The sequence below is a fragment of the Marmota monax genome, unplaced genomic scaffold (genome assembly GCF_021218885.2).
Source record: "Marmota monax isolate L192 unplaced genomic scaffold, Marmota_monax_Labrador192_F-V1.1 WCK01_AAM20220418_F8-fsc00155, whole genome shotgun sequence".
NCBI classification, from domain to species: domain Eukaryota; kingdom Metazoa; phylum Chordata; class Mammalia; order Rodentia; family Sciuridae; genus Marmota; species Marmota monax.
Window position 1 is genome coordinate 2,257,580 of NW_026694554.1, and position 20,482 is coordinate 2,278,061.

The 20,482-nt window shown below is 37.5% G+C and overlaps 1 protein-coding gene across 3 annotated transcripts in view; it reads left to right on the forward strand.

The window, feature by feature from the left end:
- Positions 1–20,482, forward strand: part of Dock11 (dedicator of cytokinesis 11) — a 186,108-nt gene that overhangs the window by 46,352 nt on the left and 119,274 nt on the right. For all 3 annotated transcript variants that reach the window (XM_046420911.2, XM_046420908.2, XM_046420910.2), the window contains exons 2-6: positions 623–739; positions 825–914; positions 1,349–1,431; positions 2,900–2,969; positions 3,574–3,669. In XM_046420911.2, coding sequence (XP_046276867.1) covers positions 623–739; positions 825–914; positions 1,349–1,431; positions 2,900–2,969; positions 3,574–3,669 — 456 coding nt within the window. The remainder of the gene's footprint in view (positions 1–622; positions 740–824; positions 915–1,348; positions 1,432–2,899; positions 2,970–3,573; positions 3,670–20,482) is intronic.

Genomic DNA, 20,482 nt, shown 5'->3' on the forward strand with positions numbered 1-20,482 from the left:
ATTAAGCATCTCCAATACTCATGTTTGCCCCAGCTATACTGGAACTTGGTACAGTCTTTGGACGTGTACCTGGTACAGAGAAGGCATGTGAACGTTGACAGTTTCTCCTCTTTAGTTACTCAGCGAATAGTAATAGTAATAGTATACAGCGAATATACTGTATACTCAGTAAATGTCAACTCACAGGCTTCCAAATCTTACCATTTTTAATTTTATTTTATTAAAGTTCATGGGCTGGGTGTGTAGCTCAGTGGTAGAGTGCTTGCCTAGAAAGTGTGAGGCATTTGGTTTGATCCTCAGTATAAAAAGAAATAAGAAATAAACTTATTGTGCCCATCTGCAACTAAAACATTTTTTAAAAAAAGTTTAAAAATATTTTGTAAGGCATAGAGATGAAGCATAGTAAGGTGCTATTGCTCCAGAACTCTTGTGTTTAGCAATGGAGACTCTCTTTGCATGTGTTTGGTGTATGTATGTGTAGTCATGGAGACTATGCATCTTGTGAAAATATCTCTTTTAAATAATATTATTAATACTTTCTTCTTTTGTAAAATAATGTATGTATCTTTAGTACATAGAGATGAGTTTGCCCACAATAACTTTATTTTTGTCTCTCATAAAGGAAAAGGCCAAAGTTGTAGAGCCCCTGGACTATGAGAATGTTATCACTCAAAGGAAAACCCAGATTTACAGTGATCCCCTCAGAGACCTGCTTATGTTCCCAATGGAAGATATATCTGTGAGTTCACAAATACTTTTTTTAAAGAACAAAAACTACAGTATCCAAGCCAGTTCTTACAGCAAGAATGTTCTTTGTCTTCCAGATCTCAGTGATAGGTCGTCAGCGCAGAACAGTTCAGTCTACTGTACCAGAAGATGCTGAAAAGAGAGCCCAAAGTTTATTTGTCAAAGAGGTAAGGTGCTTAATGGCCACAGAAGAACATTTATTTTTTTAAAATTGAACTTTATTTACATAAAATATGTTAGATATTTTTCTTTCAATGTAAATAAAATGTCTAAACTTAATTGACTACATCATAAATCTGTATGATATAATACAGAGAATATGGTTTAAATGTTTTCACAAGAAGCACACATTCCCAGTATTTTTTTTTCTTTTGGATTTGAGTGCTCCCTGGACTTGGAGTCAGAGTATTGAAAAGACCCATATGAATTGGGATTTGTTATTAACTGATTGAGTTAGAGAAATATGGTTGATCCCTGTGGGAAGATTCCAATACCAATCTGTACCAAGTGGTTTGAAAAGTCTATTGGTATATTATCAGATTTTTAAAAAGTAGATATATTGCAGTTTTCCGATATTATAAAGATTTCCATTTTCTTTTAGTGCATTAAAACTTATAGCACAGATTGGCATGTGGTAAACTACAAATATGAAGACTTTTCTGGGGACTTTCGAATGTTGCCATGGTAAGTTTGGAATTCAGGGAAAACCAGCATGAGAATTTGTAAACTTTTTACCTTTCTTAACTATTTCTGAAACTTCTGAGTGATAATAATAAAGCAAAACATCAAACAACTAGAATGTTTGGTAAATAGAGTATTGACTAATTCAATATGTTCTAACTTTCCTCATCGAAATTCTTTCCAAAATGTATGAGTTTACTTTTTGGCTTTGGTGTGTCTGTATTGATCATAAGATAATCTTTGGTTGATACTGGATGATGTGAGCATTTTCCAGTGATATCAGTGAAAAAGCTAGAAGATATTGGCTCAATTTGATGAGCTCCTTGACTTTGTCAAGTCAGTTGAAGGAATGGCATGAGTTTACTTTTCTAGGAGCCCAGACTGTCATAGTTCAAACCATAAAGTACCATTTGTGAGCTAGGTAACCTTGGACCAGTCACTCAACCTGTTTGAACACTCCCTTTTCTTTCATTTTGTCATTTGTACTACTACTAACCTCATAAGATTTCATATAGAGAATGTTTTAGAAACAAAAGGAGAAAAAAGACATTTATGTAGCTTTTTTTCAATTTTCAAGAACTTTCCTAGAAAAAAAAAAAAACAATACTAAAATCATGGGTCCATGTTCACAAAGCAAACTAATGGAAAAGCCAGAATTATACTGTGTTGTTGCTTTTTGACTTGGGGAAAGATTTGGTCCTTTCATTGCTAAGAGCTCTGGCATACATTACTTTTAGCAACTTTTGCCTTCCCTAAGTATCTGGTATTAGTTAAATCTTTGCTGCTGGCTGCACAAGTGGGGTTATTATATAAAAATTAATGCAGGCCAGGCATGGTGGCACATGACTATAATCCCAGTGACTTCAGAGACTGAGGCTGGAGGATTGCAAGTTTGAGGCCAGCCTCAGCAACTTAGTGAGACCCAGTCTCAAAATAAAAAACCATTAAAGACTGGGAATGTAACTCCTTGGGAAAGTGCCCTGGGTAAAAAAGTAATGCAGTTGTCTGAAGATACTCATTAATTGTACAATTAACATGTGTTAATAATTTTTTAAAAGTAAATGCAGAGGTGGGGGTCTGCCTCAGTGGTAGATCACTTGCCCAGCATGCATGAAGCCAGCACCAAATAAACAAGCAAAAAACCGTAAGTTTACTGTGTTTGGAAAGGATAAAAGTATTTCTCTTCCTGATGTCTTGGCATTTTCTTATTGGTGAAAAAAGGAAGGCTACTTCTCTCACTTTTATTCATCTATTGTGTTTTATATATATATATATATATATATATATATATATAATTGAACACAACACCTTTATTTGTTTATTTTTATGTGGTGCTGAAGATCGAACCCAGTGCCTTGCACATGCTAGGCGACTGTTCTACCACTGAGCCACAGCCACAGCCCCCTATTCATCTATTGTTGATTTTGCTCTATTCTATTCAGTGTCTAAGATAATTCTCTTGAATTTTCAGCAAATCTCTGAGACCAGAAAAGATTCCTAATCATGTATTTGAAATTGATGAGGACTGTGAAAAAGATGAGGTAATGATGAGGGTAACTGTACTGATTTCTTTAAAGTCATTGCTGCTGAAAAGGATTCCAAAGGGAATTGAGAAAAGATGCTGGAAGGAGTTGATTTTTGAATTCTCTGTGGCTAGCTTTCAAACTAATTAATGTCTTTAATTTAAAAAATAATGTTATATTTCCAAATGGGCTGAGGAGAAAAAAATTCATGTGAAATGGGCTGTGATTTGTATACAGACATGTTTCCCCCACCTGTGGGATAATCATGGAATTGTTCTTGTGTTGGGCATGTGGTATGGTGATTCATCTGGACTCTCCTGCCTAATATATCTCTCTTGGGACAGATGGCTTGGATGTCTGACATTTTGAGGTACAATTTGACCGTTTGCATAACTCAGAAGGCTTTCATAGAAGAGGGTCTGGTACCATGCAGTAATTATTGATTGCCTCCTGTGTGCACAGTACAGGGTCTTTCATTTTATAGTCACAACTCTTAAATATTTACAGGGGAGGGAAGGGCTTTGCTTTAATTAGGAAATGGGGATAGGGCCTAGCTTTGTGCCCACTTCCCAGTGTTGGCTGACCGGCTGCTGTTTTACTGATGGCTTTTGCTCTATTTCAGGACTCATCTTCCTTATGCTCTCAGAAGGGTGGTGTGATAAAACAAGGCTGGTTGCATAAAGCAAATGTAAATAGCACCATCACAGTTACCATGAAGGTAGGAAGTACTTATTATATTATTCCACCTTACTAAGGATATTGGCATAAGTATTGTGTCTGGAAAGTGTTTATTTTACAGTGAGCCCTAGCCCTGCAAAAAACTTTAGTGAGAGAATTCTCATAGATGTATGGAGTTTTAGAAATCCAAAACTTCAGGATAAACCTCAGAAGTGTAACTTTTTAAAGCTGGGCACAGTGGCACATGCCTATAATTGCAGTGACTTGGGAGACTGAGGCAGGAGGACAGCAAATTTGAGGCCAACCTCATCATCTTAGTAAGACCCTCAGAAACTCAGTGAGACCCTATCTCAAAATAATAAAATAGAAAAGACTGGGGATGTAGCACAGTGGTAGAGTGCTCCTGGGTTCAATCCCCAGTACATCTCCCTGCCATGGAAAAAAAGAAGTATAATATCATTATCTTCTGAATCAGAAAGTTTAAGAAGGAGACTATCAGTTGATTGAAGAAAATAGCTTTGCAAAAAAAGGCATATCAGAGATTTACATATAGCAATGAATTTAATGAGTGGAAGGATACGGTAATCCATTTGTTTAGCAATATTAAGTAGGCGCTTATTAAATTCCTGTCACTGTGCGAAAATACATGAATATCTAAGATGGGTGTTTCTGGTCTCCAGTGGCCTACAGATTGGGTAAGAAATATACCAAATTAACTCTTATATAGTATAGTACTTTAAGGTGGTCAGAATAGCCTAACTAGAAAGTTTTGTATTTTGGCTAGAATATTGAGTTGTGGAAGAGGTTTGTATGAGACAAAAGTGGAAACATTGAAGAGGGAAAAATTACACAGAGGCTTGAATTCCTTAGATGTGAGGTTGGCTTTTGTTCAGGAGGCTGTGAAGAGCCATTAAAATCCAAAGGGAAAACTAACAAGCTTCTTGAAGGTTCTGAACAGAAAAACAAATTATTGCCTGATACCAAATATAACTGTTCTTTCAGATATTCAATGTAAGATCATGTGGTTTGTTGAGGATGATTCACACTTCCATTAAGTATTAAAGGTCATTCTATCTTTCAAATAGCCTGCAAGCAAAAACCATGGGTGTCTATCAAGGGAAGACTCAAATTTTAACTTAATTTACTATTTTTCCTGCTGCTTTTCTTTTAGTAGTCATGTCCAGTTCTCACTTTCATTTTCAAGCCCTGAAGATAATGAATCCAAATTGTATGATGCTTCCTGTATATCTTCTTACCCTAAGCAAAGTCCTTAGTGCTCGCCTGTAATTTCAGCAATTCTGGAGGCAGAGGCAGGAGAACGGCAAGTTTGAGACCAGCCTTAGCAACTTAGTGAGATCCTATCTCAAAATAAAAAAGGGCTAGGAATATAGCTCAGTGGTAGAGCACTCCTGGGTTCAATCTCCAGTATAAATGGGGAGAGCGAGAAAGGACCTGTTTATTGAGGACTTACGTGTGGTGTGTCAGGAATCCATACTGAGTGTTTTGACCTCATGGTGGCCCCACCAAATAGATGCTATTATCATTTTTAGTTTACAAGTGGTGAGTGAGGTGTAGGGAAATATAATAATTTAACCAAGATCACCCAGTTCCACATTTTTAGAGGTGGGGTTTGAATCAAGTAATCTGATGCCAGAGCCTCTACTCTTTGTTTTTATTAACACATATGAATTGAACAAATTACTACATATCACTGTGACATTTCCATACATGCTTATATTGTGTATCGATCATCTATCTTCTGAACCCTCTTCTCTTTTCTCCCTCCCCCAGGCCCCTTCCCAGTCCCCGAGCCTCTACCCTTTTTTTAAATTTTTTGATGTCTAATTTTAGTTTGTTCTCCTGGTTTAGTCAGAACAGGCATCAAACTTGACAGTGTAATAATGTCTAAGTTCATACTAAACAATTCTCACTGAATCGATTTTGAAATATTTATTTATAAAGTTAATAGCTATCTTAGAAATTAAGCAGTTCAGTGAATATTTTTTCACACACATTTCCATTTAATTAGTGCTAAAAGTAAGATGTTCATAATTTTCCAGTATCAATCTGAACATAAAACTAACCTAAAATAATAAGATGCAGGTTCTAGTACAAATTTTCTAGTTGGTTATACACCCTGGAGAAGCCATTTTAAATCTCTGCCTTCACCCACATTAAGCAGGGGTAATCTTACCTTTTCTTAACCTGCCTTCTAAATAAGCAGTCGTAAGATTATGTAGTAACATTTTGCTGAAGTAACTAATCACAAACAAGGCAAAATATATAAGATATTTATTATTATCAGCTATTTTCTAATATTTGACTGATACTTTTGTAATTTAACCAAAGTAAAAATTGCATATATTTAATACTATAAAATTCAGTAGTTACACAAAGTGAAGTAAAATGGTAAAGCTAGACATAATAATAAATCCATTCAGCCATGTTCTCATTTAGTTATATTAAGAATTATAAAAATAGGTAAAATTTCATGAAAATATTTCTTGTTATCGTAGTTTGGGAATTCCTGCCAACACCAATAGATTGTCTGGCATCAGCCACTGCCTCGGGTACTTGAACAGTCATATTATCCATAGATTTGGTCAAACAGATTTGGCAGCCCAACTATGATCTGTGAGTTCATAAGACAAATCGAGCATGTAGTTCTCGTCATCAATGATTGTGTCTAACCTCTCATATGTGATCTTTAACCATGAGGTGACAAGTGGAGCAAGCCAAAGTTCCCTCTCTGATGGTTTTACATCAACATCTAGATTATTTTCAACCACGACATCTAGCAGAGAATCACCAATTTTTCCATTGGTTGTTAGTGTTACACCATCACTGTTTATAAAGTGAACTTTTACCTTATCTTCTTAGCTGCTCAATGCCGACACTGCTGCCCAGGCCCTGGCCTGGGTTCCGAAGCAGGCTGCCAGCTCTCGGTGAGGAGCAGTGGGTGGCGTGGGCCACCCAGGGCAGTGGAGGTGATACACAGGAGCCAGGCTATCCCCGGAATGGCCATGGCCCATGGTTGCTAGCTGCTGGATGCCAGCCTCTGTTCTTAACTAGTACACTATCATGCTTACTAGTGGAGTGAGCCCCAAGTCTTCATTATCATATATCTTCTACCAGAGTTATCAGGTTCAGAAATGCATGTGTGAAGGTTATTATAATTCTGTAAAGATTGTCAGAAAATAGTTGTATAATTAAAAAAAATTAGTGATACATAATTATTGTATATATTTATGGGATACAATTGACATTTCAGTGCACATATACAATGCATAGGGGTCGTGTAATTGCACATCTATCACCATTTTTTTGTTAGAAACATTCAAAATCTCTACTGGCTATCTTGAAATATACAATTAATTGTTGTGAACTGTAATTACTATGCAATTGAACGTTAGAAATTATTCCTCCTATCTGACTGTATTTCTGAGTTCTATAGTTTTTGACTCCACTCCCCCCAAACAGCCTTAAAACATTCAAATACTTTACCCATACTTAAGGTTTAGCCCGATGCTAAGTAAATATACTGCATTTAGATTCATAAAACAAGACATTTGGAAAGTAATATACTTACAAAATTATTCACCACAGTATTCTTTAAATCATTTCTCTAATAACTTTGAATTATAATTTGCTTTACATGCAGCTTTTTTAGAAGTCCATGTATTTTAAACAAAAGTCCAATTTCCTGTAAATATGTACATGCTTTATATCTGCTTTCATAATTTGGGGAAATAACTGATTGAATGATTTGGAAGGAGACCGATGAACCCCCAAAGATGTCCATGTCCCAATCCCCGGACCCTGTCAATGTTCTCTTACATGTTACATGTTCCCAAAAGTGAATTAAGGGGCTGGGGATATAGCTCAGTTGGTGCAGTGCTTGCCTTGCATGCATAAGTCCCTGGGTTCAATCCCCAGCACCACCACCAAAAAAAAAAAAAAAAAGAATTAAAATAACCAGTTCACTGAAGAAGGAGGCAAGAAAGGAAATAAGGGGAAAGAGATAAAAGAACAGAAACAGGGTGAAAGAGAGATGCTATGTAGTTGGCTTTGAAGATAGAGAAAGGAGTCACAGATCAAGAAGTAAGGTAGCCTCTATAAGCCAGAAAAGGCAAGGAAGTGGAAATGGTTTCTCCTTTACCTTGATTTTAACCCAGTGAGATCCTTGTTGGCCTCGTAATCTACAAAATCTGCGTTGTTTTGCCAGCCACAGTGGCGCACACCTGTAATCCCACCAGGTCAGGCGGCTGACACAGGCGGATCGCAGTTCAAAGCCTGTGTCAGCAAAAATGAGGCACTAATGCAACTCAGTGAGACCCTGTCTCTAAATAAAATACAAAATGGGGCTGGGGATGTGGCTCAGTGGTCGAGTGCCCCTGAGTTTAATCCCTGGTAACCCCACCCCTTAAAAAAATCTGAGTTGTTTTAAGCCACCAAGTTTGTAGTAATTGTTATAATAGCAATACAAATCTAATATAGTCAGTTAGTCCAAGACTGATTGTTCAGCTTCTGCACTATCTGTCCCCAAGCCTGAAAAATGTAGCACTTAGAGGGACCACACAGGAACCATAAATTCATAGAGTGGGCGGTGGCTAAGGCAACCTGGTGACCACATAGCCCAGTTGAAGTGGACAACTGCTACTTGTCTCTAGCTAATTATTGTTTTTTTTTTTTTTTTTTCACTGTAGAGCTGGGCTCTTTACATTGCTTCTTTTTATCCCTAGCTGCTTATATTTTGACCACTTCTTTCTTTTTGTTTTTTGGCACGGGGATTAAGTCCAGGGATGCCTTATCACTTAGCCTCATCCACTCCATTTTTTTTTTTTAAATTTTGAGACAGGGTCTCACTGAGTTGCCTAGGGCCTCACTAAATTCCTAAGGCTGGCTTTGAACTTGTGGTCATCCTGCTTCCTCAGCCTCCCGACTTGGGATTATAGTTGTGCACCACCACACTTGGCCTTAGCCAGTTATTTCTTTTTGTGTGTGTACAAGATATAATTCATAAACACATTGAATTTATCATAAAACACTTGTTTATGATAAAATAATAGGCAAAGTAAAGAAAAGGAGAATCAACCAATTTGGTCACAGAGGCAACACAGCTTTGAACAAAAATAATAGGGTATATTTTGCAATAAGAAGGTCATAATAAGTTTTGGGAATCATCTCTGGTTATGGATCTCATTTATCTCTACCCTTTTCCATATGTATTATAGATCTTCATTTGGATTTCTGGGAGATAAACAGAGATCCTTTCACCCTCTAAGCCAAAGCAGTAGTATTATATTTCAGGTTTGTCACAGGTAGAATGGGCATGAGGGGAAGATCCAGCCCAACCTTCTGAGGGAGTTTTGCCAACGTTGCTTTTTCCTATAGGAATTGAGCTCTGAGTTCAAAATTATCCGAATTAGAATTTGAAGTATTTACTTTCCTAATTTTACCACTTTTTATTTCTGTATAAATAGAAGATAAGGGAGGATATGTGGCAAAGTATTAGAAATGAGTAACAATTTTACAGTTGTCAGAATTTAACTTGGAATCCTGACAAGGAATACTAAGGGACTAAAGTTTGTACCCACACATACCCTGGAGCAGGGTGAGGAGTCATATTAGTTCTTCCTGCTTCAAGACTAGATTGGTTTAGGCATAGTAGAGAAGTTAAACATACTAGTGGGTGAGCCACTGACCCAGCTCTTTGACTGTTGGGCAAGCAGAGGCAGAATGGAAGCAAAGGGCACACAAAGTTTGAGACATGCCAAAAGGAAATTTCTACCATGACAATCTTTGAAAGAAGAATATTAACAACTCTCATAAGCAAATGGGAAGATGACTCAGGTGTGCTATTATCTGAGTAATTTTCCTGATGCTGGAAGCAGGTTTATCCTTGGTGTAGCCAGAGTCTCCTACCTGCTGGGACCTTCACCTCAAACTGGTGAGAAGCTTTAGAAACCAGCACAACAGGACCAAAGCTGGCAGAGTTGAGAGTGAAGAACGTTTTCTTACTGGAAAATCCAAGCTTTGAGAGTTCCTACAAATTCACAGCAGACTAACAGTAAGTTGCTGCAGTAGGATCTGGATGTTAATCATGACTCATAGGCATGTAACAGCCCAAGGAAGCCATATTTCTTCTTTTGTATTTTATCTGAGTCTCCTTAATGTACTGTGGTTCTATGCCTTTGAGGTTGAAAGGGAATGAAAGCAAGGCAGCTTGGTCCCTCTTAGAGTGAGCTGTATATTTTAGTTTCCTTATTCATTTAAAAATTTCTAGTTGGGCCAGGTGGTACAGACCTAAAATCCCTGCGGCCAGGAAGGCTGAGGCAGGAGGATCAGGAGTTCAAAGCCAGCCTCAGGAACTTAGCAAGGCCCTAACCAACTCAGAAAGACCCTGTCTCTAAAAATATAAAAAGGGCTGGGACTGTCTCAGTGGTTAAGCACCCCTGGGTTCAATCCCCTACCAAAAATAGATAGGTAAGTAGGGCTCAGGATGTGACTCAGTGTGTTTAATTCCCCCCACCAAATTCTGAATTTCAAAACATGTAAGCTGGGGCATGATGCTATCCAGCTACTCAGGAGGCTAGAGCAGGAGGATTGTTAGCTTGAGGCCATTCTTAGCAATATGAGGAGCCCTTTTCTGTCCCCCACCCCCCAAAATTATATAGGACCAATCTCAAACTGTTTTTATAAACAAATTCAAAGTTCCTGGACATTTTAACTGTCAGAATTAAGGGAATGTAATGGCATGAAAGGGACAAATAGAATCAGGAGAGAAGGTGCAAAAATAAAATGAAAAAATGAGGATCTGAAGTGACTCAGCAAAGTAAAGTTGATTAAAAGGAATCAAAAAACTCCCACTTTAAATCTGTTGAGAAAGCAAACACGTGGCCTATAATGCAATATAAATAATGTAGGCAAAGTATTTGTATATGGGCTGCTTTAGAAAGTTGAACCTCCTTAAGGTACCTGCCACAGAGTGTTACAAAAACTTTCAAGTTGATGGTTATGGGCTCCAGGAGAAAGTGTGTGGGGGGGTATCAGGGGACTGACCTGTAAAAAAAAAATAATGGCATATTTTTCAAATATACCTTTTTCTCAGGTCTGGTCAATTATTCAGCTATACTGAGCACCATTGTCCTTCTTTTCCCAAAAGTTCTTGCTGAGTAACCCCATTTATTGACTGAGAAATGAGCACTGTAAAAGCCAGACTACAAGAGAGCTGCTAACACTAGGCCTCCCTCCACAAGTCAGAATGCTTGGTGCCTGAACACTTTCTTTCACGGAAAAGGATGCTGGCCTAATGCAGCTCTTGGAAAAGCTCCGGGTGCAGTGTCTTATTTTATTCAGCCCTTGCAAATTGCCCTTTTTGTGTGTTATTCATGTTACAACAGGATAAGTCTTATCATAGTGATTAATTTTCCCAATTTGTAGTTTCAAGTTAATGGCAGTGCACCCCACTGCCCCACTTCAATTCCTGGATAAACATTGGAGAGAAAGTGTAAGATATATAGAGAACAGATGATCACTTAGGCAGAAACTCCAGTCTTAAGAGAAACCTTTTCATTTATATTCTCTTTCCCAAGTAGCTGCTAGAGTCATCTGTGCTTTATTCAACTTTCCATATCAGTGAAATAATTTAATGAGGACTAAATAGCTATGATATTGGAAATGACCTTCCTCTGGTATTTAGAACTATGTTTTTCCCTTAGGGATATAATGATATATGGAATAAGGAAGAATTTGATCTTGAGATTGGTTTTTCATTTTCATTTTTAAAAAATTGTTGCACATTCTTGGCTAACCCCTGGGACACCCACCTTTATGCATCTTCTTGGCTCAACTTGATCACATTCCTCTAGTTCCCTCCTCCCCATTCTCAGCAATTAAATGTTGAAGTGCCTTGTTGGTATGTTATCAGGGTTGCAAGTTCAACTGCTTGATGTATGACTCACTTCTGGTGCCCTTTCTTTTATTTTCATAAAAGAGAGCCATTTGTTATATATCCAGAGTCCAAAAGTTCTTAATTACTCTTTGACTGTTAAAGGAGGGTTGTTCTCCTCTGCAGTGGGAGAGTAACAAATCAAAACAGGATTTTACCTAAGAAAGCACATACAATATTAGCATAATTGTTGAGAAGTCAACATCACTATGTGTATTAGAAAAAAAAGGGAGAGAAAATTCTTTTACTTTTGATAGGTCATATCAAACCCTTAGAGATAACAAAACAGTTTATTTATCATTTACTACAGGTAAGGGATTTCTCACTAATTAGTTTTTTTATGTTTTGCTTTCCCGCATTCATTGATCACTGTTCAAAAACCATTTATCAGATGGTTCCCTATGAGCTTTTTCCTATTAAGAATGGAAAATTTGGAATGGAACCACCATTTGACCCAGTTATCCCACTCCTCTGTTTACACCCAAAGGACTTAAAAACAGCATACTACAGAGACACAGCCACATCAATGTTTATAGCAGCACAATTCACAATAGCTAAACTGTGGAACCAACCTAGATGCCTTTCAGTAGATGAATGGATAAAGAAACTGTGGCATATATACACAATAGAACATTACTCAGCATTAAAAGAGAATAAAACCATGGCATTTGCAGGTAAATGGATGGAGTTGGAGAAGATAAAGCTAAGTTAAGCAAGCCAATCCCATAAAAACCAAAGGCCAATGTTTTCTTTGATATGAGCATGCTGACTCATAATGGTGATGGGGGGTGGAGCATGGGAGGAACTTTAGATAGGGCAAAGGAGAGGGAGGGGAAGAGAGGGGGCAGGGGGTAGGAATAATGGTGGAATGAGTTGGACATAATTACCCTAAGTACATATATGAAGACACGAATGGTGTGAAAATACTTTGTGTACAATCATTGTGCTCTATATGTGTAATATGAAATGAATTACATTCTGCCATCGTATATAACAAATCACAATAAATATATAATTTTAAAAAAGAATCAACAAGTTCATCACCAAATGGATATCAAATGCCTTTTTAGTCCAAGGTGTTGGTATTGTGGAAAATAGAAGTATCATGTATAAATCTTAAGACCTTTTGGGGAAGGTGAGACACACAATAAAACTAATTAATTGTTTAAAGGTGGTACAGAGACCATGTGCTATAGAAGTTCAGACTACTGTGATCTGGGGTCAGGAAAGGCTTTCTAAGGAAGGAGAGGGCTTGAAGGAATGGAATCAGATCAGAGAAGATGATTACTGAGCATGGTGGCACAAGCTTGTAATGCCAGAGGCTCAGGAGGCTGAGGAAGGAGGATCGAGAGTTCAAAGCCAGCCTCAGCAACGTAGTGAAGCCCTAGGCAATTTAGCGAGACCCTATCTCTAAATAAAATAACAAAATAAAGGAAAGGAGAAGGTGGATGTGGAGGCATCATATAGAGGGCAGTTGGGTTATGTGAAGATGGGTAGCCATGGGAGATAAAATTTGTTTGATCCTTTGGTATCTTCCTTTGCTTCAGTTTCTCTTCCTAAAATGGAGGTGATAATAGTAACAACCACAAAATTATTATGAGGATTAAATGATATGAGAAAAAACACTTAGCCAGAGACTAAGACAAAGACTCAGTACATGTTAGCAATTGTTATTTTATATTATTAGTAGTATTGCAGCAGGGCCTTGAATGCCCAGATCTGACATGTGAACCTGCATCATGTGAGGAATTGATATCATTGAAAATTTGAGCAGAGTGATGACGTTCTGAAATAAATCTGAGGGGGCTGGGATTATGGCTTAGCGGTAGAGCGCTCGTCTACCACATGTGAGGCCCTAGGTTCGTTCCATCCTTGGTACCACATAAAAATATAAATAAAATAAAGGTATTGTGTCTAACTACTTCTAAAAAATTAATGTTAATAAAAAAATCTGGGGGCTGGGATTGTGGCTCAGTGGTAGAGTGTTCGCCTACCATGCATGAGGCACTGGATTTGAGCCTCAGTACCACATAAATGTAAAATAAAGATATTATGTCCACCTAAAACTAAAAAATAAATATCTTTTTAAAAATCTGAAAAAATAATGTCTTCTCAATGAGAAGGATGATTGTTAGACCCTTTTTACTAAGCATTGGGCTAGATTACATGGTTTTAAAAGTCTCTAATGCCCAGATATGGTAAAATTATTAAAGCTATTTCATTTTTTACCCCATTTCCCATAGGGTGGAACTACATAATATATTAAAACTTGGTAAGAATGTAAAATGATATGATGAAGAGAGATGAATGATGTATTAGCTTGCCAACCTAGTGGTAGGGGTTCTTCTGCAGAACAAAGTTCCTGACATTCGGGTATAATTAACTGCAGCTCAGTTGTTGTAAGTCTTGGGATTTTCTTCCCACTGTTTCTTTCATCTTTGCTTGGAACAATGTGAGACCCAGCATGTTTGTTGCTCTCTTGCTTTCTCCTTTTCCTTGCTATCCCTGCCATTCTGTTCTAAGACATTAGTCAAGTAGCTTTCCCTGTCCCATTTCCACATGGCTCCTGGTTCACCTACTCTGCCTCTTCACCTTTGAAGCATCCTTTCTTAGGGTTTCTGGTTCACATAATTTAGCAATTCGTAGTCACTCTCTAGGTAACACAACACAGGTAAGCTCTCTTGAGATTTGTTATGTAAGATGATAAAAAGATTTTTCTACTCTGAGGATAGTTGGTACTCTAACTTCATGCCTTTCTTCCATCTTTGATGCAGCTGAAAAAGAGGTCTTTAAAAAAAATACCTTTATTTATTTATTTTTATGTGGTGCTGAGGATCAAACCCAGTGCCTCACACCATGCCAAGCAAGCTCTCTACCACTGAGCCATAATCCCAGCCCCAACAAGAGGTCTTTTTGTTCCTATTCCAGACAGGGTTCAAGAGGTTGTTATCCAAACAGATCAGGGCCTTTGGGAGATTTGGCAGCACCTAATCCCAGAAAATATTCTCCTTTGGCTTCCTCCCTATTTTATTCTTCTGGTGATCTGAGTGGGCCACTTTTCAAGATTCATGTTCCTCACTGAGTAAGGGTGAGGAATTGTCAGCTATCAGCTGTGTTCACTGTCTATGAAATAATAAAAGCATGAAGGAGAAGAAAGAAGAATATGGGTGCTATGGAGAAATACCATTCTCTTGGATGAAACCCCTGGAGAATCTGCTGTAGGATGAATTACTCATTATTTATTTCATTTTGCAAAATCTCATTGAGTTCAGGCATTGCTGTGGACTCACAGCCGTGGATGAAATATGGACCTTTCTGGTCTAGAAAAAAGTAGTAAATTTAAAAAAGAGATGAATAAGGAGTATTTGGTTAGAGATCACAATATGAAAAAACAGAATGCTGTAGTGAAACCAGGTGCTCATAGAAAGCATCTCAGTAGAGGAGTTTTAAGCAAAGACCTGAAAGAAGTAAGAGTGAACCATGTGGAGATACCAGGGAAGAGGATCCCAGGCCAAGGGAACAGGAAGTAAAAAGGCCCAAAGGAGCTTGCTTGGGATGTTTGAGGCACAGCAGATAAGCCAGTATAGCTGGAGCAGTATGATTAGAAATAAACTCTTAAGAAGTAAGCTGAGACCAGATCATGTACAGTGCACAAAGGCAGGTTATGGTGAAGATTTTATTTAAAATTTTTAACTAGTACATAAAAATATACATAGTGGGCTGGAGTTGTGGAGTAGTGGTAGAGTGCTCACCTAGCATGCATGAGGTACTGGGTTCAATCCTCAGCATCACATAAAAATAAAATAAAGGGTTATTGTTTCCACATACAACTAAAAATGTTTAAAAAATGTACATAGTAATGGGGTAATGTGATGTTTCTATATGTGTCTACGATGTGTGATGTTTAAATCAGTTAAACACATCTACCTCTTCAAACATTTACCATTACTTTTGGGTAAAAACTTTCAAAATTCTTTCTTTTAGCTTTTGGAAATTTACAGTACATTGCTGTTACTTTTAGTCACCTTATTTTGAAATAGCATGCCTAAACTTATTACTTATATTTAACCATTGATCCACCTCTCCCCTTCCTTTCTTACTCCTACTCTCCACATTTTAGATCTCATTCTGACCATGCCATTGGGGGGTTGAAGCAAGATTCTCTGCTTGTGGCTGTCATATGATTCTGATTCCAGTTCTATCAGTGACTTGGCTGTGTGAACTTAAATGTGCTCTTGGTCTTCAGTTTGCTGTTAGGTAAAATATGGTTAATGATATTTATCCACAAGTAAGGTTAAAAGAATAGTTATTGGTTACAAAGTACTTGAGACCTAAGGATGAAAGGTATGCTACAGAATAATTACCACTAGTCTCCATAGCAATCATTTTTAATACCTGTCTTCTTTCTAAAATGTAAAAATAATGTAGAACTGTATTCTAAATAGCTGTATCTTAGAAATTCAAAAAAAATACATATCAGGAAATTATGTGTCCAATTTCCCTTTAAGTTCCATATGAGAGATTTAGGATACCCCTCTCTTTGAAAAGGGCACCTTTTCAAGCTTCCCAAAAGTTGAAAGCCAACATTTATCATAGAATTTGGGAATAAGAAAACATTTTAAGAGTCCTTCCAATCTGTTGTTGGGGCAGAGTCTGATTTCTACATGGAGAATTCTTTTTTAATTAAATTAAATTTAATTTATTGATCCTTTTTAGTTATTCATGACCATAGAATCCACTTTGACATAGTTCTACAAGTATGGAATACATCTCATTCTAATTCTGACCGTAGTACTTCTTTATAATTATTTTTTCATTGTAATTGAACACAATACCTTTATTGTATTTGTTCATCTTTATATGGTGCTGAGGATTGAACCCAGGGCCTCACACATGCTGAGCCACAACTCCAGCCCCCCCCCAGTACTTTTTCTTCCCCTTCTCTTTCCCCACCCACTGCTCCCTTCCCTCTATTGATCTTTCTGCCATCTACATAGAGATGTCTTAAAAAATAATTCCTAAGCCAGGTATAGTGACACATTCCTATAGTTTCAGGTACTTGGGAGGCTGAGGCAGGACGATTACTTGAATCCAGAAGTTCAAGGCTAGCCTGGATAACAAAGCTGAGACCCTGTCTCAAAAAAAATCAAAACAGAGTATAGCTTAATGATAGAGCTGCCCTGAGTTCAATCCCTAGTACTTAAAACATAACAAATAAGCAACTATTCCTTACTGTGAAAACCATGTGCTTCTGGTGCATGAGCAATCATTTAGGGTGGGTGTCTCCCAGTCTAGGAAGGCTGCTATGTTATTTGTTCAAGTTCAGTGAAATAATTTTTGATCATGAAAAAAAATGATCTCATCATTTTACAAATGAGGATACTTGAGAGAAGCGAGCTTGGAGGACAGTTTCACTGCTGATTAATAGGGCGCCCTGGCTGAGAATCAAGATCATAAGAATTTCAGGCCTCTTCTCTTTCCAAGTGGCCTTTCAGGCATTATGCTGTATCCTTAGATTCATGAGCTACCTACCTCAGTGTCATATTCAAACCTAATTGTGGGGCTGGGGAGGTGGTTCAGTGGTAGAGTGCTTACCTAGCATGTGTGAGACCACGCATTCAGTCCCTAGTACTGCAAAAAAAAAAAAAAAAGGTCAATAAACAAATGTAATTGGAATGATACAGGAAGTGATTTACTGTAATTTTACATCTCTTTGCATCTCTATCATAATGATGTGCTTTGCTAATATTGGAAGAGGCAACTGCTGAGAAACTTCTTTGCTTTGTGAGGCAGCTGTACATGACAAAAAAATTCACAAACTGTAATTTGACTCTGGGCCACAAATGTTTTGCTCTGTATTTTAACTTCTTTTGCCCCCTCTTTGTTATTGGCTATGGATTCTACAAGTGGTTCTTCCAGTTGTATCACTGAAGGTTATGGACTTTGAGTTTCAGATTTGATCATAATTCAAATTCTAATTGGGTTATATTTTTAATATTAATTTTTGCCTGAAAAATATATCTAAGTTTTTGTCAAACATAATTATTGTGGTAACTTTTACAAAGCAATGTTTTGCACAGAATAAATGCTCAATGAATTTATTCAGGTGAAATGAGCTTGGCATGAAAGAAAATGAGCTCAATATGTAATTTTGGGTCTTCTGCTTCTACCATTGTCATGAAAATAAGAAAACGTATATAATCACCATTATGACTAACATTTGCCTTATGTATGAATGTAGATTTCTTATAATAAACTAAAACAAAGATTAATTAAATATGAGAACATATGTATGTATTCTCACATCTATATGAGACACATATTGAGCACTCCTGATCCTAAACCCAATGGGTTTTTGATTTTTGGATTAGGGGTATTCAAGTGTTAAACTCATTTATAAAAGTACTCCAGGATATGAAACACTTTGGTCCAAAATATTTTATATAAAGCATACTCAAGTTGTCTATAAATACATGAAAGATAGAAACATACACCAAACATATGTTTGATCCTTTGGATCTTTTTTTAATATTTGTTTTTTTAGTTATAGGTGGACACAATATCTTTATTTTACATTTATGTGGTGCTGAGGATTGAACCCAGTGCCTCATGCATGGTAGGCGAGCACTCCAACTCTGAGCCACAACCCCATTCCCCATAAAGAGGCATTTCTTTTTTTCTTTTCTTTTCTTGGTGGTGTGCTGGGGATTGAACCCAAGGCCTTGTGCATGTGAAGCAAGCACTGTACCAACTGAGCTATATCCCCAGCCCTTTGGATCTTTTGGGGGGGATGGGGAAGGTCCGGGGGATTGAATTTAGGGGCACTCAGCCACTGAGCCACATCCCTAGCCCTATTTTGTATTTTATTTAGAGACAGGGTCTCACTGAGTTGCTTAATGCCTCACTTTTACTGAGGCTGGCTTTGAACTTGGGATCCTTCTGCCTCAGCCTCCTGAGCTGCTGGGATTACAGGTGTGTGCCACTCTGCCCAGATCCTTTTTTTTTTTGTGGTGCTGGGGATTGAATCCAGGGCCATATTCATGTGACGCAAGCACTCTACCAGCTGAACTATATCCCCAGCCCCTCGTTTGTATCTTAATACAGTAATATTTACTTAATTAGAAATGCAAGTTCATATTTTTTTGCTCAAACTCCTTTCTATTGATAACCATTTAGGCCACATGGCTAATCCCACAAATAGAAGCTATAGCATTTATCTGTCTGTAACCTGTTGGTGTTCCTCATACACTGATGTGTTTTTGCCATTTATTTAAAAAAAATCAATGATATTTAAACTAGTCAAAGTAGTAGGCACAAACATTTTCTTTTTAAACTGGTTTATCTAAAAGGAAATGTCCCTTAATATATATTTTGCTTGCTCATATTATAGAGAAACAAGTTGTTGATGCTTCAAATACTTTGCCAGAAGTTAAGTAGTTTGCAGAAATGACCTTGCCAAATAATAGTCTTTTCATTATTAAAGTCTTTAAAATAGTCAGGGATCATACTGGAAAATCAAATGGCTGATTGAAAAATGGCAAGCTTAAATCTTCCAGCCAAGTTTTGTGAGTAAGACAAGATGTACAGGAAAGCATATCCCCCATATTCACCAGGAGTCAATTTTTCAGTCTTTGTTTCTACTCCCATCCTGAAGTGATTTTAGGTCCATTATCCTGGGGAATTGAAACTGGAATCAGTTCTACCTTTCACTGTGATAAATGCTTACCACAGTCTGTAGTTTGTTACTTCTAGATTCACCAGAAAGCTCCTAATTCCTTTTCTCACCCCATTAATCAGCTTCCAGGACTCTGTTTTTAGGGGAGAGTAGACAGATAGAAGGAAGGAATCAGTCTTCCTCCCTTTCCTCATTCCTATGGGCTTTTCTGTGAGTTGTAGTAGCAGATTACTCTTTAACTGTTCAGAATTCCTAATTCCAAACAAATTGCAAGGCTCCCATTGGGCCTGCTGATTCAAATCTCAGCATTCAGGGCATTCAACAGCAAGTGGTAGGCAATGGATATCTCTGTGCACTAGAAGCTAGACTTTGAGCAGTGGGGGCCTTGGAACAACATAGATGAGTGCAGTAAGATATACAAATAAAATGTAAATATGAAGTGTGTATGTGTATAAACTTAGATTTGTGGTGAATAAAACAAATTAAAAGGATCCAATCATGGTTTCCAATTAAATGGGGAAAATATACCATAGTGAAAGGGTCAGTGATTCAGATGCTTTATAAATTTTTTTTTCTTGGTTGGGGTGGTACTGAGGATTGAACTCAGGGGCACTCCACCACTGAGCAACGTCCCCAGCACTATTTTGTATTTTACTTAGAGATAGGGTCTCATTGGAGTTGTTTAATCCCTCACTTTTGTTGAGGCTCACTTTGAAATTGCAATCCTCCTGCCTTCGCCTCCCAGTCCATTGGGATTACAGGTATGTGCCATCAAGCCCAGCTAAGTATTAAATATTGATAATTCTTCTCTAGATGTTTGGTTATCTGAGAGCAAATTACTTGAATCGACACTCTCCATCTTAAAGAAAGAAAAGAATGAAGTTTTAGTATGGTGGCACATGCCTGTAATCCCAGAGACTTGGAAGGCTGAGGGAGGAGGATCACAAATTTGAGGCCAACCTTGGAAACCCGGAGAGACCCTGCCTCAAAATTAAAAATAATAATAATAACAAAAGGGCTGGGGATATAGCTCAATGGTAAAGTACCTCTGGGTTCAATACCCAGTTTAAAAAAAAATGTAATTCTTAACAAGCTCTCATGGTTGTTTGATTGTCCAGATACAATGCCTAGGAAGCCCTTTAAGGGTTTTAGTTCAAAGAACCTGGCCAAATGCAATGTGTATGAGGACGAGGGTATCATTGCTGGTTTTCTTTTTAAATATTTTTT